We start from the raw sequence: 14051 nt of genomic DNA, 5'->3' as shown, positions 1-14051 counted from the left end.
CATGTTTCTTTGCAATGATAAGTTAAATGTGAACTTAGTTACAATAATAAAAGCATAAAACCTCCATTGTTGAATGAACTATCATGATCTGACAGCATATTGATTGAAGGACTAAAATGTTCAGTTTTTGGATTCTTAAGTAGGCTTAAGCATTTAACACACACTTTCCCCTGTTACAGAGGGGGGTGTCTATGGGATATGAGTAAGAATTGAGCAAATATTAAATTTTAAAGGACAATATCTAATTCTTTGGTTTGCATTATTGGTTATTCAGAAAGAATGGACTGATAAAAAGATGCTTTTAAGAGAAGTACTTTCCCCTTGGGAAAATTAAAAACTGTCTTTTTCATCTTATTTCACAGTATAATGTGTTTTAGAATGAGATGCAGAGTTGTTAGTGTGACATGGATGACAAACAAAATGCAGAAACAACAAAAAAGAGCTTTTAGCAGGCAGTTCATATTGCAATTTTATTTTAAAATATACAGTCATATTCCAACTTAGGCTAAATGCTGAAACATGTATTCCCTAATTGTTTCTGGCAATAAAAGTGGCAGTCTTTTTTAGAAAAGTCTTTATAAAACAACAGTCGTGTTAACTCTTTACATTCCTGAAAATGCTTAAGAGTTCTGGGGAGAATATCCTAATACAACATTTGAATTAAAAATCATTGGCAGTGTTTTGCATCTCCTCCAACTATCCCCAAACTATATATACCACAACAAGCTCAAATTTAGCTATGTTTTATTTAATCCTATTTCTTTCCCAGTAAGTGTAGATTTCATGATTCTTGCCAAAAGGAGAAATGAGAAGATGAATAGGCAAGCAGTTGTGAAGTTTGGAATTTTCATTGTAGAAATCCTTCAGCCTCAGATGCAGCCACTTAATATTGTTAATAAAAATGGCATCACTTAATTGTTTTATCATAAATATTGTATAGATTAAAATGTAGAAAAACTTTATGTATATTGTTAAAAATTGTGAGGTGTTTCTTCAGATAGCGATTCCATGACTCTTTTAACAATGTAATTCTAAATGTTGCATTTAGAATTCAATTTACTGTGTCAGTCTTTCTTGAAACAAAATGTGCTATATTTTTCTCTTGTGGTGTAAGCTTGAACTGAGGAATTATATGAACCTGCAGTTTTCTTTCTTCCATTCAGCTGGGTTTGTGCCTAAGGCGGTAATAGTTGCCTGATTTCTAGCCTGATGCTTTCCCCACTCTTGTACACCAAACTGGCTTTCACTTTAAAATGTACCTGATATAATTATATTAATTATAAGAATATAAAACTTATATTAATTAGAACATTTAAAGAAAAAAACAGAAGAAAGGAAAGAGGAGTAGTTGTAGAAAGAAGAGGAATATCACTGCATATTAAAATTGTCTATTCATGCTCAAATATTGAAATTAATGAACTTGGCAGAACAGTGTGAATTTCTGGTAAAATTAATGATGAAACCAGGTAGTGCTGTTACTTATTGTAGAGGTGCTGTGGTAGAGGCTTCCAAAAAAATTTGTAGATCTTCCAAAAAGACATAAATTGATAGTGATGGGATAATTAATTACCCCAGCATCTTTAGAACATAAACTTTGCCAATCATGGTTCTTGGAAATTCCTGGTTCTCAGTGATTGTATCTATGCAGTTTTCTCAAAAGTGTAATAGAAATGGTTTGTCATTGCCTTCTAGGATTTTTAAAAAGTTTACTACCTACTCTGACCTGTGGAGTTTTTGAGATAATCCAAGGTTGGCTAAAGGCTCCCATCTTCAGCATGCTATCAGAAATAAAATCCTTTTTTAACTATTTAAACTTTACTTGCCTTCTACTTTCATTGTGTGAAGAAAACATGTAGAAAAATTCACATCCTAGGATCAGATAGCCTGTGTTGGAAGAGAATCAAGCAGAATACAGTAAAACAAAAGGCCAATGTAATTTCTGATTTCTATGTAATTTTGCCAACATAAAATTTTTTAAAAACCCTGAAATAATCTACACTTACAAACCACTGTGTAATCTTTATTTCATACGCTGAACTGAGCCATTAACAAGCTATTGTTTAACACCTGTTTGTTTTCTTTAGGTGTAATTGATGTCCTCAAAAATATGGATGAATTGGAGGTAAAGCCAAGTATTGACACATATTTATTATATGCTTTTACAAATTTGGATAACCTTGATCCTCTTCGCCAGAGAATTCAGGTAAGTTAATCATTTGTTTTAACACTTTAGTACTTAATAACACTCACTGAAATTTCTGGGATTTTATAGGATTGAGCTGCAAGACTTAGGAAATATCAAGTAGTAGGATGATACGTATTTGATATATCAGATAATGTAATTTTGTCAATTTTAAAATAAAAATCAACAGAATCAGATGATGCATGCTGTTAGAGCTGTTCTGGGCCAGTCAAGTTACCAATGATGGAATTATCACCAAAGGAATGACTAGGGGACTGAGGACACTCAGCTGTGATTTATCTGAGGCACATGTGAATATTAGGACGTTCATTGTTTTTGATAAAATACATTGAAGGATGGGAAACATCTTCAAAGTAAACATTGGCAGAGAGATAATGGTGGTATTGCAAAGAAAAGAAGACAGGCTGCTCTTGGCTTCTTTTCTTCTTTTCTTTCTGTAACAATAATAATCCAGGTTACAGTGGTAATGGTTCTTGCATTCCGGAAGAGCATTTCTTCAGTGTTAGATCAGTTACTAGTAGGTTACTAGGTTGTCAGAACAGGAAAATAGCGTTAATAGTATATCTGCCCCATTGTAATAAATTCTCTCCCTAAACTCATTTTCTTCCTAAATTTTTTGTCCTAAGACTTTTCAGTGTTCGCGTTGAAACTATGGAGAGGTTCAGGTTTCATGTACTTCATATGGTTACTAGCCTGTCCCAGCTGGTGTCTTGCTCCAAACATACGACAGAATGCCCACTGGGTTGTCTTTTCTTGAAAGCAGTGGTCCAAAGAAAAGCTTTGTATGATGGTTCTCATATATATAGGTCACCCCTTTAGCAATCTTAAATGAGGGGATAGTGAAAGTCTTTGAGATGGAGAACTAAGGTGATCTGAAAAGATGGTTGGTATAAATAGTGTTTTCCTGAATCTGTCCATGATACTATTGAAGGTCTGTCTGGTTTGTAGAACACAGAGATGAAACCAACAGTAGACACTACTTAGATATGCATGAATCTAATATTAGAACTGGGAATGAAACAGTTACCTTTGATAATAGAATATTTAATCACACTTAATGGCTTGATGAGATACTAGATAACAGTTCATAATCATATATAACTTGAACATAATAGGAAAGCAAATTATTTAAATTTCTAGCTAAATTCCTTGCAAAGTGAGTTCTTCTACCATAAAATGATAGGCTATAAAAAGTGTATGTTTTAGTCTAGAACATCATTCTTCCTTCCTTCCAAAAAAAGCTAATCTTAGGTAGATCTCCTTTTCTACAAAATCTAATATTGCACGCAGCATATTAAAAACATTGAGATATAAAGTTAATTTTATAAAAGGTCTTTGGTTCTTTTGTACAGCAATCAAAACGTTTCCCACCATTGTTAATACGATAAGCTAGAGTTTGCACTGTATTTACAATTTAACAAATTAAAACAGATGCTGTCTTTTAAAATGCTTGCTTTGCAGGTCTACTGTGCACATTCTGGGTGTTTAGTCTTTAAATTACAATTCTAGAATTATGCTTTGCATAAACAGTTTTCTTGAGAATTTTAATAATATCTGTAAGATAAACCATTGCACATCCTAAATTACAGAAGACAGCTTTGGTCAAGGTTGGAAGGCTATTGGCCAAACCCACACCAGATTTGAAATATGAAGTACTGTAGAGAGCTTGGTTATGATGATATATCAGGTACTACCGTATTACCATCTTTCCATAGGAAAAAGGCTGTCCTTTGGAAACTAGTAGATTCTTAGCAGCAGAAATCAGGCATGAAGCTTCTCATGGAAGACTAGATAAAGTTTATCAGTTATGTAAGTGCTCCTGTTTTATATATTATCTGAGTGATCTGTTTGGAAAAGTGGTATGAGGTAATTTTAAGAATGGTAAATGTTGATAATTTATACAAAAATACTTATTTAAGATTATTTGTTAATAATCTCTTATGATTCAAAGCAAGTATATATGTAAATTAGCCTTTTGTTTCATTCTAAAAAGTCCATATCCCTTTGATAGAAGAAAGAGATGATACATTACCTATTCTTCTTATTCTTCTTTAAAATGTTGCAGAAAATGTGTGAATACTGTGAGTAGTTTTTATGGATATACTTTAAAGGTCCATTTGAATCTACAGTGCTATAAAATTAATATAAGCTCTAACAATGTTCTTCAAAACTAAAATGAAAAGAGTTATATTTAATTTGACTGGAAAATCTGAATTTATAGAACAGATTCCTTTATTTAGGAATAAAGTTTGTTTAAACAGTCAGGAACTGGGACTGTTTAGGATACAGGGAGAAAGACAGGGTCAATATGTCTTTACAGTGAAATATAAAGCAATGGCTCTATCAGGTATATGTATATAACATTAAATATTTTGTTTTCCTATATAGCTTATTGGTTTTAAAATAACAATTGTTGAATCAGTGCTGTTTAGAGAAATACAAGTCAATGCATCATACTGAATAATTTAACTTGCAGTGTCTTCCTCAAACATCTGGACAGCGGAGAGGAATCATATCAGGAACAGTTTAATGGTTGGATTTAGAAGGTAAGACTTACAAAATCTTATGTTTTGGATATCTTTGGTCCCAAAATCCAGCTTTGTTTTTCTGTTACTTAAGGCAATTAAAAAAAAACAAATAGTTTATTTGTAGCTAATAATATCCCACTCTCCTGATAGGATCTTTGTAGCTAGGCTTTAGTGTTGCTTAAATTTAATATCCTGTTCTGTGAGTGGGAATGTGAAGGTTTTCATTTGGGCCTAGATACGGTAAATTGAAAACAGTTTTATTTATTTCATCTTTCATTCTTTTAGATTTATATTCCAGATTTCCTAGGAGATCCTGGCACCTTCCAAATATTCCCCTACAATAAGCATCTTTGTGTGGGAGGCTGAGCTAAGTTATCAAATCCCAAATTTAATAATGAGCTTCTATATCTGAAACTGCTCTGATAATATCACACTATCAAGTATAATCATAATATTGGATACGATAGAATTTTTTCAGCAGTATCTAGACAATGAAGATGAATCAGAAGAAAGAGAACTAAGAGAAGAGGACACCACAGAGAGATATAACAAAGAATCACAAGGCAAAGAAAGAATGGGAAACTGAAAGAAGACAAAAAATGAAATATGGCAATGACGATGAAAGCAGACTCAAAGAATTTAAGGAAGACAGATCGACTAGAGCGACAAGATCAAAATATAGACAGTAATGTGGAAGAACTAACAGCACTATCATTAAATGTAAACGGTTTAAATTCCCTGGCTAAGAGAAATAAAATTTTGAACAGGCTCAGTAAGAAAAACTATAATTTTACAAGAAACACATATAAAGAACCAGCACCAAGGTTTATTAAACTACCCTAAGTTAGGAATTAAATTTATATCACTCTCACAGCAGAAAAAAGGAGAAATTGTAATATATGTCAAGAAAAGAATCCCAGCAAAACAAATCTATCAAGATGAGGAAGGTAGAATATTGATAATTGAAATCTCCCTTAATAAAAAAAAATTGTCCTGGTAGGAATTTATGCCCCCAATGAGAAACAAAGACAATTTTATAAGAAACTACATAAAGTTATTGGCAATATTGAATATGAGAACATTTGCTTAATTGGCGATTTCAATGCAATTGTAGACAGAGAATTAGATTATAAATGTGAGGAAGTAATGAAAGGAACCAGAAGAATACTACCCGGTACTTTTTTTCAAAATGGTGGAGGAACTTAATATCCAGGATGGTTGGAAGGAGAGAAATTTGAATGCAAAGCAATTCACATATTATTCAGGGCGTCACCAATCCTGGTCTAGAATTGACATGGTCTGGACAACGAAAGAATTAAATTCAGATGTAGACAACATAGCAATAGATACTAATACATGGGCAGACCATAATCCCATTATAATTAAATGGAAAGGACAGAAAACAACAACAAGGAGGCAATCTTAAACTAAAAATAATTTAAGTATAAGATGGAAGAACAAATGCAGATAATTCTTCCAGATGAATAAGAAAAAGGAGACTAACATCCAAAACTTATGGGATACGGCCAAGGCAGTCATGAGAGGAACCACAATTGCATATATGGCCAATGAAAATAAAAAGAAAAGGCAATATCAAAAAAGTTTAGAGGACGAGCACAAAAAACTGGAAACAGAACTACAAAAAAACCCCACAATGTAGGGATCTAAAAAGACAACTAGATTTAAACAAGCATAAACTGAATGTTTATACAGGATTGGAAAAGATCAGTTTACATTCCAATTCCAAAGAAAGGCAGTGCCAAAGAATGTTCAAACTATCGCACCATTGCACTCATTTCTCATGCTAGTAAAGTCATGCTTAAAATCCTACAAGCTAGACTTCAGCAGTATGTGGATCGAGAACTACCAGAAGTGCAGGCAGGATTTCGAAGAGGCAGAGGAACTAGAGATCAAATTGCCAACATACGCTGGATCATGGAGAAAGCTAGGGAGTTCCAGAAAAACATCTACTTCTGCTTCATTGACTATGCTAAAGCCTTTGATTGTGTGGATCATAACAAACTGTGGCAAGTTCTTAAAGAGATGGGAGTACCAGACCATCTTATTTGTCTCTTGAGAAACCTATATGCGGGTCAAGAAGCAACAGTGAGAACTGGACACGGAACCACTGATTGGTTCAAAATTGGGAAAGGAGTCCGGCAAGGCTGTATACTGTCGCCCTGCCTATTTAACTTATATGCAGAGCACATCATGAGAAAGGCAGGGCTAGATGAATCAAAAGTTGGAATTAAGATTGCCGGAAGAAATATCAACAACCTAAGATATGCAGATGATACCACTCTAATGGCAGAAAGTGAAGAAGAACTAAAGAGCCTCTTGTTACAGGTGAAGAAGGAGAGTGCAAAACTTGGGTTGAAACTTAACATTAAGAAAACCAAGATCATGGCATCTGGCCCTCTCAATTCCTGGCAAATAGATGGGGAAGAAATGGAGGTAGTGACAGATTTTATTTTCCTGGGCTCCAAGATCACTGCAGATGGGGACTGTAGCCAAGAAATTAAAAGACGCTTGCTCCTGGGGAGGAAAGCCATGGCAAATCTAGACAGCACACTAAAAAGCAGAGACATCACCCTGTCAACAAAAGTGCGTATAGTCAAGGCTATGGTCTTCCCAGTTGCAACGTATGGCAGTGAAAGTTGGACCATAAGAAAGGCTGAGCGCCAAAGAATTGAGGCCTTTGAACTGTGGTGCTGGAGAAGACTCCTGCGAGTCCCTTGGACCGCAAGGCGATCAAACCGGTCAGTCCTAGAGGAGATCAATCCTGACTGCTCTTTAGAAGGCCAGATCCTGAAGCTAAAACTCAAGTACTTTGGCCACCTAATGAGAAGGAAGGACTCACTGGAGAAGAGCCTAATGCTGGGAAAGATCGAGGGCAAGAGAAGAAGGGGACGACAGAGAATGAGGTGGCTGGATGGAGTCACTGAAGCAGTAGGCGTGAGCTTAAATGGACTCCAGAAGATGGTAGAGGACAGGAAGGCCTGGAGGAATGTTGTCCATAGGGTCGCGATGGGTCGGACACGACTTCGCAGCTAACAACATAACAACAACAAACTGAATGTTATAGAAAAGGAAGAAATGGCACAAAGAATACAAAGCATCAGACAAAAATTTTTTTAACATGCAAATAAACCCGAGAGATGGTTGGCTTACAGATTGAAAAAACAAAAAGATAAAAGATGGATTAGTAAACTGCAACGAAGTAGGGGAGATGGTATACCAAAATGAAGAAAAAAAACATGTAACGTACGAATTCTATAAAAGCCTCTATAAAGATGATGAAAACATCAGTGAGGGAAAAATATTACAATGCCTCATGAGTGGACTTGCCAAAGGTACCCAAGAATTTCAAAATATATTAAACAAGGACATAACACCCGAGGAAATTATAGAAGCAATTAAAAAACAAAAAAGTAACAAAACACCTTGTCCTGATGGACTACCGTCTGAAATATACAAGAACCTTCAGGAACTTTTGGGCCCAACTTTATTGGACACATTTAATGAAGTATTAAAAGTAGCAAAAATCCCAAATTCATGGAAAGAAGCAAGCATCTCGCTAATTGCTAAAGAAAACTCCGATTTGACCTGCATTAAAAACTATAGACCTATTTCTTTATTGAATACGGATTACAAGATCTTTATGACTATAATGGCAGAAAGATTAAAAAGATACTTGGTTGAATTTATCCATACCGGCCAAAATGGTTTCTTACCCAAAAGGCAAATAAGACACAATGTTAGGATTATATTAGACACCCTAGAATATTATGAATCACACAATGAAAAACAAATGGCATTGATTTTTGTTGATGCTCAGAAAGCATTTGACAATGTCAAATGGAATTTTATGTTGACCCAACTTAAATATATGGAATTTGGGGAAAGATTCATAAACATGTTTAAAGCAATCTACTGAAACCTAGAAGCAAAAGTAATTATAAATGGAGAATTAACAAAAAGCTTTCCAATACAAAAAGGTACAAGACAAGGCTGCCCACTTTCAGCACTATTATTCGTACTCTCTCTAGAGGTGTTAACAAGAATAATTCGAAAAGATAAGCTGATTAAAGGATTAAAAACTAAGAAAGAGACATTTAAACTATAGACCTACACAGACGATTTAATTTTTATTTTAGAAGAGCCCCAAGAGTCTGGAACAAGACTAATACAGGTTCTGGAAAATTACGGAGATATAGCGGGGCTGAAGATCAACAAAGAAAAAACCAAAATGCTAATTAAAAACATGTCCAAATTAGAAAAAAATTAAGCAAGCGGAAAAAATTAACATTCAAATATCTGAAAGGGTAAAGTACCTGGGGATCCAACTGTCAGCAAGATGAATTACATTCAGAAGAAAATTACGATAAATTAATAGATCAAATCACAGTAGACCTAGATAAATGGAAAAACTTGCAGCTCTCCTTCACGGGGAGAATAGTGACAATCAAGATGAATATTCTCCCTAAACTACTCTTTTTATTCCATGTTTACTGATTAAATTAAGCAAAGATTTCTTTGAAAACCTAAATAAAATTACATCCAAATTTATCTGGCAAGGGAGAAAACCAAGAATCAAATTTAAACTATTACAAGATGCAAAGGAAAGAGGAGGGCTTGGCCTCCCGAATTGGGAAAAATATTTTCAGGTGGCAGCATCTGTGTGGATAAAGGACTGGATAAAGCTAAAGAACAGAAGATGGTTAGCATTAGAAGGCCATGACATGCAGATAGGGTGGCATGCAATACTGTGAGACGGGAAACACAAGGCACATCAGTACTTTAAGAAACACTACATTAGACGGGCACTAATAGAGGTGTGGACTAAAATTAAAAAATTCAACTATATAGAATATCAACATTGGAGATATTTATGCACCCAAAATTCATGAACTTAGGAAGAGTAATTACATACAAAGATATTCTAGATGAGAACGGAGAGCTGAAACAAAGGAAAACACTATTAGAAGATGGTATAGAGTTCGAATGGTGGGCCTACTTACAAATACAGACATGATACAGAAAAGATAAAAAAGAACCCGGGATAAAATTAAAGCACACAGAATTAGATAAAATCCTATTAGGAACAGAAGACAAAACGATAAAGATATATCAATATTTATTAGAACAAGATATGTTAAGAAAATCAAGATCATGGCATCCGGCCCCCTCAATTCCTGGCAAATAGATGGGGAAGAAATGGAGGTAGTGACAGATTTTATTTTCCTGGGCTCCAAGATCACTGCAGGTGGAGACTGTAGCCAAGAAATTAAAAGACTCTTGCTCCTTGGGAGGAAAGCCATGACAAATCTAGACAGCACACTAAAAAGCAGAGACATCACCCTGCCAACAAAAGTGCGTATAGTCAAATCTATGGTCTTCCCAGTTGCAATGTATGGCAGTGAAAGTTGGACCATAAGAAAGGCCGAGCGCCAAAGAATTGAGGCCTTTGAACTATGGTGCTGGAGAAGACTCCTGCAAGTCCCTTGGACTGCAAAGCGATCAAACCGGTCAGTCCTAGAGGAGATCAACCCTGACTGCTCTTTAGAAGGCCAGATCCTGAAGCTAAAACTCAAATACTTTGGCCACCTAATGAGAAGGAAGGACTCACTGGAGAAGAGCCTAATGTTGGGAAAGATTGAGGGCAAGAGAAGAAGGGGACAACAGAGAATGAGTTGGCTGGATGGAGTCACTGAAGCAATAGGCGTGAGCTTAAATGGACTCCAGAAGATGGTAGTGGACAGGAAGGCCTGGAGGAATGTTGTCCATAGGGTCACGATGGGTCAGACACGACTTTGCAGCTAAGAACAACGTTAGAAGAACAGGTTAAAGATACAGTGGTAATCTGGAGCAAAAACTTTGGCTATACCATTGATCTAGACAATTGGCAATCACTATGGGACAGGAACAGGAGGCTAACGCTAGCCGCCACCTATAAAGAAAATTTATACAAGATGTTTTATAGGTGGCACCTTTCCCCCACAAGGCTAACAAAAATGGATAAAAAACCTCACATGCTGGAAATGTAGAAAGTTAGCCTGGACCTACTATCACATGTGGGAATGTCTAAAAGCTCAAAATTTTTGGCACCTGATAAAAAATTGGCTTGAAGAGATAACATTACAAAAAATTGAACTAAAACCTGAAACCTTCCTACTAGGGATTATTAACGATAAATTCAACAAAGGATCTTTATACTTAATACTGCATATTTTGACTGCAGCAAGATTGGCTTACGCTCAAAAATGGAAAAGGAAAGAAACCCCTACTGAAGAAGAATTAATAAGCAACATCTTATCTTGCGCTGAAATAGATAGGTTAACATTGGAGATCAAAAAAAACCCGAAATGGACTATTATGAAATTTGGAACAATGTGTACAAATGGCTAGAGTTAAGGAGGAACGCTGGGATGAATACCGACTGATTAGTTGATAGTTTAGAAACCTTTTACAGGATAGAATTGAAAGATATTTAATTAGATTGTAGGCGAATGAAAGAATGTTTACTAGAAAACTTACTGATATTATATGCACATTTTCCTACAATGTAACTTCCTTTTTCTTTTTTCTTTTCATTTTTTTCCCTTTATATAAGGTAATACTAATAGCACTGTTGAAACCAGGGAAGCTGTAACATGTTCACTTTTGTTTTTAATTGTATATTCAATGACATTTGTTTAAAAAGTATAATCATAATATTTATATAAAGTATTCACAAAATGTATATACATATTATGGTTCATAGATACTATCACAATAATTCTAGTCACAATTATTATAGGTTAATCAGTATTATGTCTGTACTCTAGAGCACACAGTATACGTTTTACATAACGCCATCCCATAAATTTATGCCTAAACTCAGATTTGAACTTAAAAGTTTCTAATCTTAGTTAATTTTATTAGAGATTGAACTACATGAACATCAAATAATATATACATATAAGGATTTTTGTTGGGAGCTTTTTAGTTTTTCTTTTTTTTTCTTTTAAATACTAAAAATCTTTTATTGCTATTAACTCTCACTGAATGATGCATAAGATAGAAATGTTCCATGTAAATAAATGCATTTTATCAGTAGTTATAATTTTCGGTTGACCTATATGCTACTTGGTGCTGTCTGCATCTTTATTTCTCCTTTGTTTATACTGCCTTAGTTGCATAAAGTTTTACTCTCAGTAAACAAAATTATTTTTTATCATGTTTATACCCTACCACAATTTTATACAGTCTTGATGGCTCACAACATAAAACTACAATGAAAAGAAATCAGACAAGAATGGTGGTAATTCAGATTTGTGGCAAAAAAAGGGAATATTATTGTTCAAGTGACAAAAATGGAGAGTATGTTTGGTTTTTATAGAAGGGGTGTTATATTTTTGTTATACAGTACTTTTGGAGCCTGACTGTAAACTATGTAGACCAGGCATGTCAAACTTGTGACGTCACGTGACGTCGCGCAACATCTCTGAACTTTTTCCCATTGCCGAAAATGGGATAGGCACGGTTTCTCCGTGATGCTCTGGCCTGCGGGCCAGCAGTTTGACACCCCTGATGTAGACAATAATAGATAGGAAAAAAAGGAAGGAAATCAGAATTAGGCTGTAGGGAGAGAAAACAATCAGCACTAAAGTGGAGAGAACAAGCAAAATAAGAAATGGATGGCAATTGCATGCAAATTGTAGGGAGATGAAAAAAAGTAAAATTATCTTATTTCAAAGAGTGACAGACAAGGAAAACAGTGACAGGTACAGGTGAGAGAAAACAGGTTATATTACCATATGTGTGTATCACTAAAGGGGTCAATCCTCCTAGCTCCTGGCAAGGTGTTTCAAAATCTGAATCACGTTGAAGTAAAAGTGATTAGGATTGTATTGTCATTTATCCAGGGAGAAAGACAAAGTAATAAAAAATAATTAAGGTAGAGGAAAGGTAGACATTTGGGAAGGGCCGTGTTTCATGTCTCCCTAAGCAGGACAATTTGGTACGGATTATTTCTGTAATAGAAAATAGCTGCCATCTATAGTGCCATATATTATTGAATGCAATTTTGACATTTTAAACACTCCTCCCCCCTCTCTTTGTGAATGTGTAAAATAAACTATTAAGCTCTTTACTGAAAGTACATTCTTTGTTCTGAATTTTTGAATAGTGTTACTATGGAAAGTTGGCAAGAATCTGAAAATATCTGAACTATTTTGATGTCATTGATAGGATAAGGCTATTTTCGCTGTGGATCAGTGGCTGGTTTATTAGAGATGTGAAAATTTAGGCTGCCTATGTCATAGAACACAGAAGCCATGCTATGAACAATTTTCCATAAGTTCTCATACAGATATTACAACTGTTGGTTTAATGATGATCAGGAATTTTGATGGCCTCGTTATAGGGTGTTTTATAGCCTGTGAAGCCCTTCTGGTTGTTGCAAAACATTGCACCATTACCTCCTTGGTCACGTGATAGCAGACTAAGTACTTGGCAGCCTATTTGCACTTATGACTGGTTGCCAAGTGCCCCACAATCATGTAATCGCCATTTGCATTCTTCTCTGCCAGCTTCCCTGGGAAGCCAGCATGGAAGTTTGCAAACTGCCACTGTTGCCAAAAGGACTCCCTCTTGTCTCTGGGGTCCAGTTGAAAGAATAATTTTAAAATTCTTAAGTTGTCAGCTCTGTTCCTGCTCCCTGCTGAGGGAGTTCTCTTCTGTGCACAGAGGGGAGCTGTACTCCTTCAGCAGGATTCAGACAGGTTCCTGCATCTTACCAAAAGAGTTCCCATCAATGCATGGAATGGAGCTGCAATCCTTTTGCAGGCAGCTCTTTCAACCAGCCATCAGAAATGAGAGGGAGCTAAAAATAAAGCAGAAAATGGAGAGGTAGCATGATATGATAAGATGCGCAGAGTGCTTCAAGTGGATGGGGGGAAGCCCTGGGAGGATTGGCACAGACTATGCACTAGTGACTTTGCTTGGATTTCAGCAGGTGTGGATTTTCAGCTCCTGAGTGGGCCCTCCCACAGGTTTCCCTGTTCCTCTGAGGCTGGAATGGGACAACTTGCTACAGCCAACTCGCCCCAGGACAACTCACCATGTTGAATTCAACAATTCCATTTAATTATTTAAAATAATTAAAACATTATTTTAATTTTTGTCACATTTCATTTTCTCCCTCCTTTGGACAAAAATTAATGATTCTATTCCATCATATCTTTGATATTAGTGTAACTCTTGTCCTGCAGTGAGTTGGCCATGGCAAGTTAGCAGTGGTGAGTTGGCCACAGTGAGTTGTGCTAGACCACCCAGAG

At 35.6% G+C, this 14051-nt stretch overlaps 1 protein-coding gene across 2 annotated transcripts in view; it reads left to right on the top strand.

The window, feature by feature from the left end:
* LRPPRC (leucine rich pentatricopeptide repeat containing) overlaps positions 1 to 14051 on the top strand; it is a 103097-nt gene that overhangs the window by 27615 nt on the left and 61431 nt on the right. For both annotated transcript variants that reach the window (XM_083348558.1, XM_083348557.1), the window contains exons 12-14: positions 2085 to 2203; positions 3919 to 4012; positions 4680 to 4749. In XM_083348558.1, the coding sequence (XP_083204684.1) occupies positions 2085 to 2203; positions 3919 to 4012; positions 4680 to 4749 (283 nt within the window). The remainder of the gene's footprint in view (positions 1 to 2084; positions 2204 to 3918; positions 4013 to 4679; positions 4750 to 14051) is intronic.

Source organism: Vipera ursinii, assembly GCF_947247035.1.
Source record: "Vipera ursinii genome assembly, chromosome: 1".
NCBI lineage: Eukaryota > Metazoa > Chordata > Lepidosauria > Squamata > Viperidae > Vipera > Vipera ursinii.
Note: the sequence above shows the minus strand (reverse complement) of the source record. Positions and strands in the feature narration are given on the sequence as shown.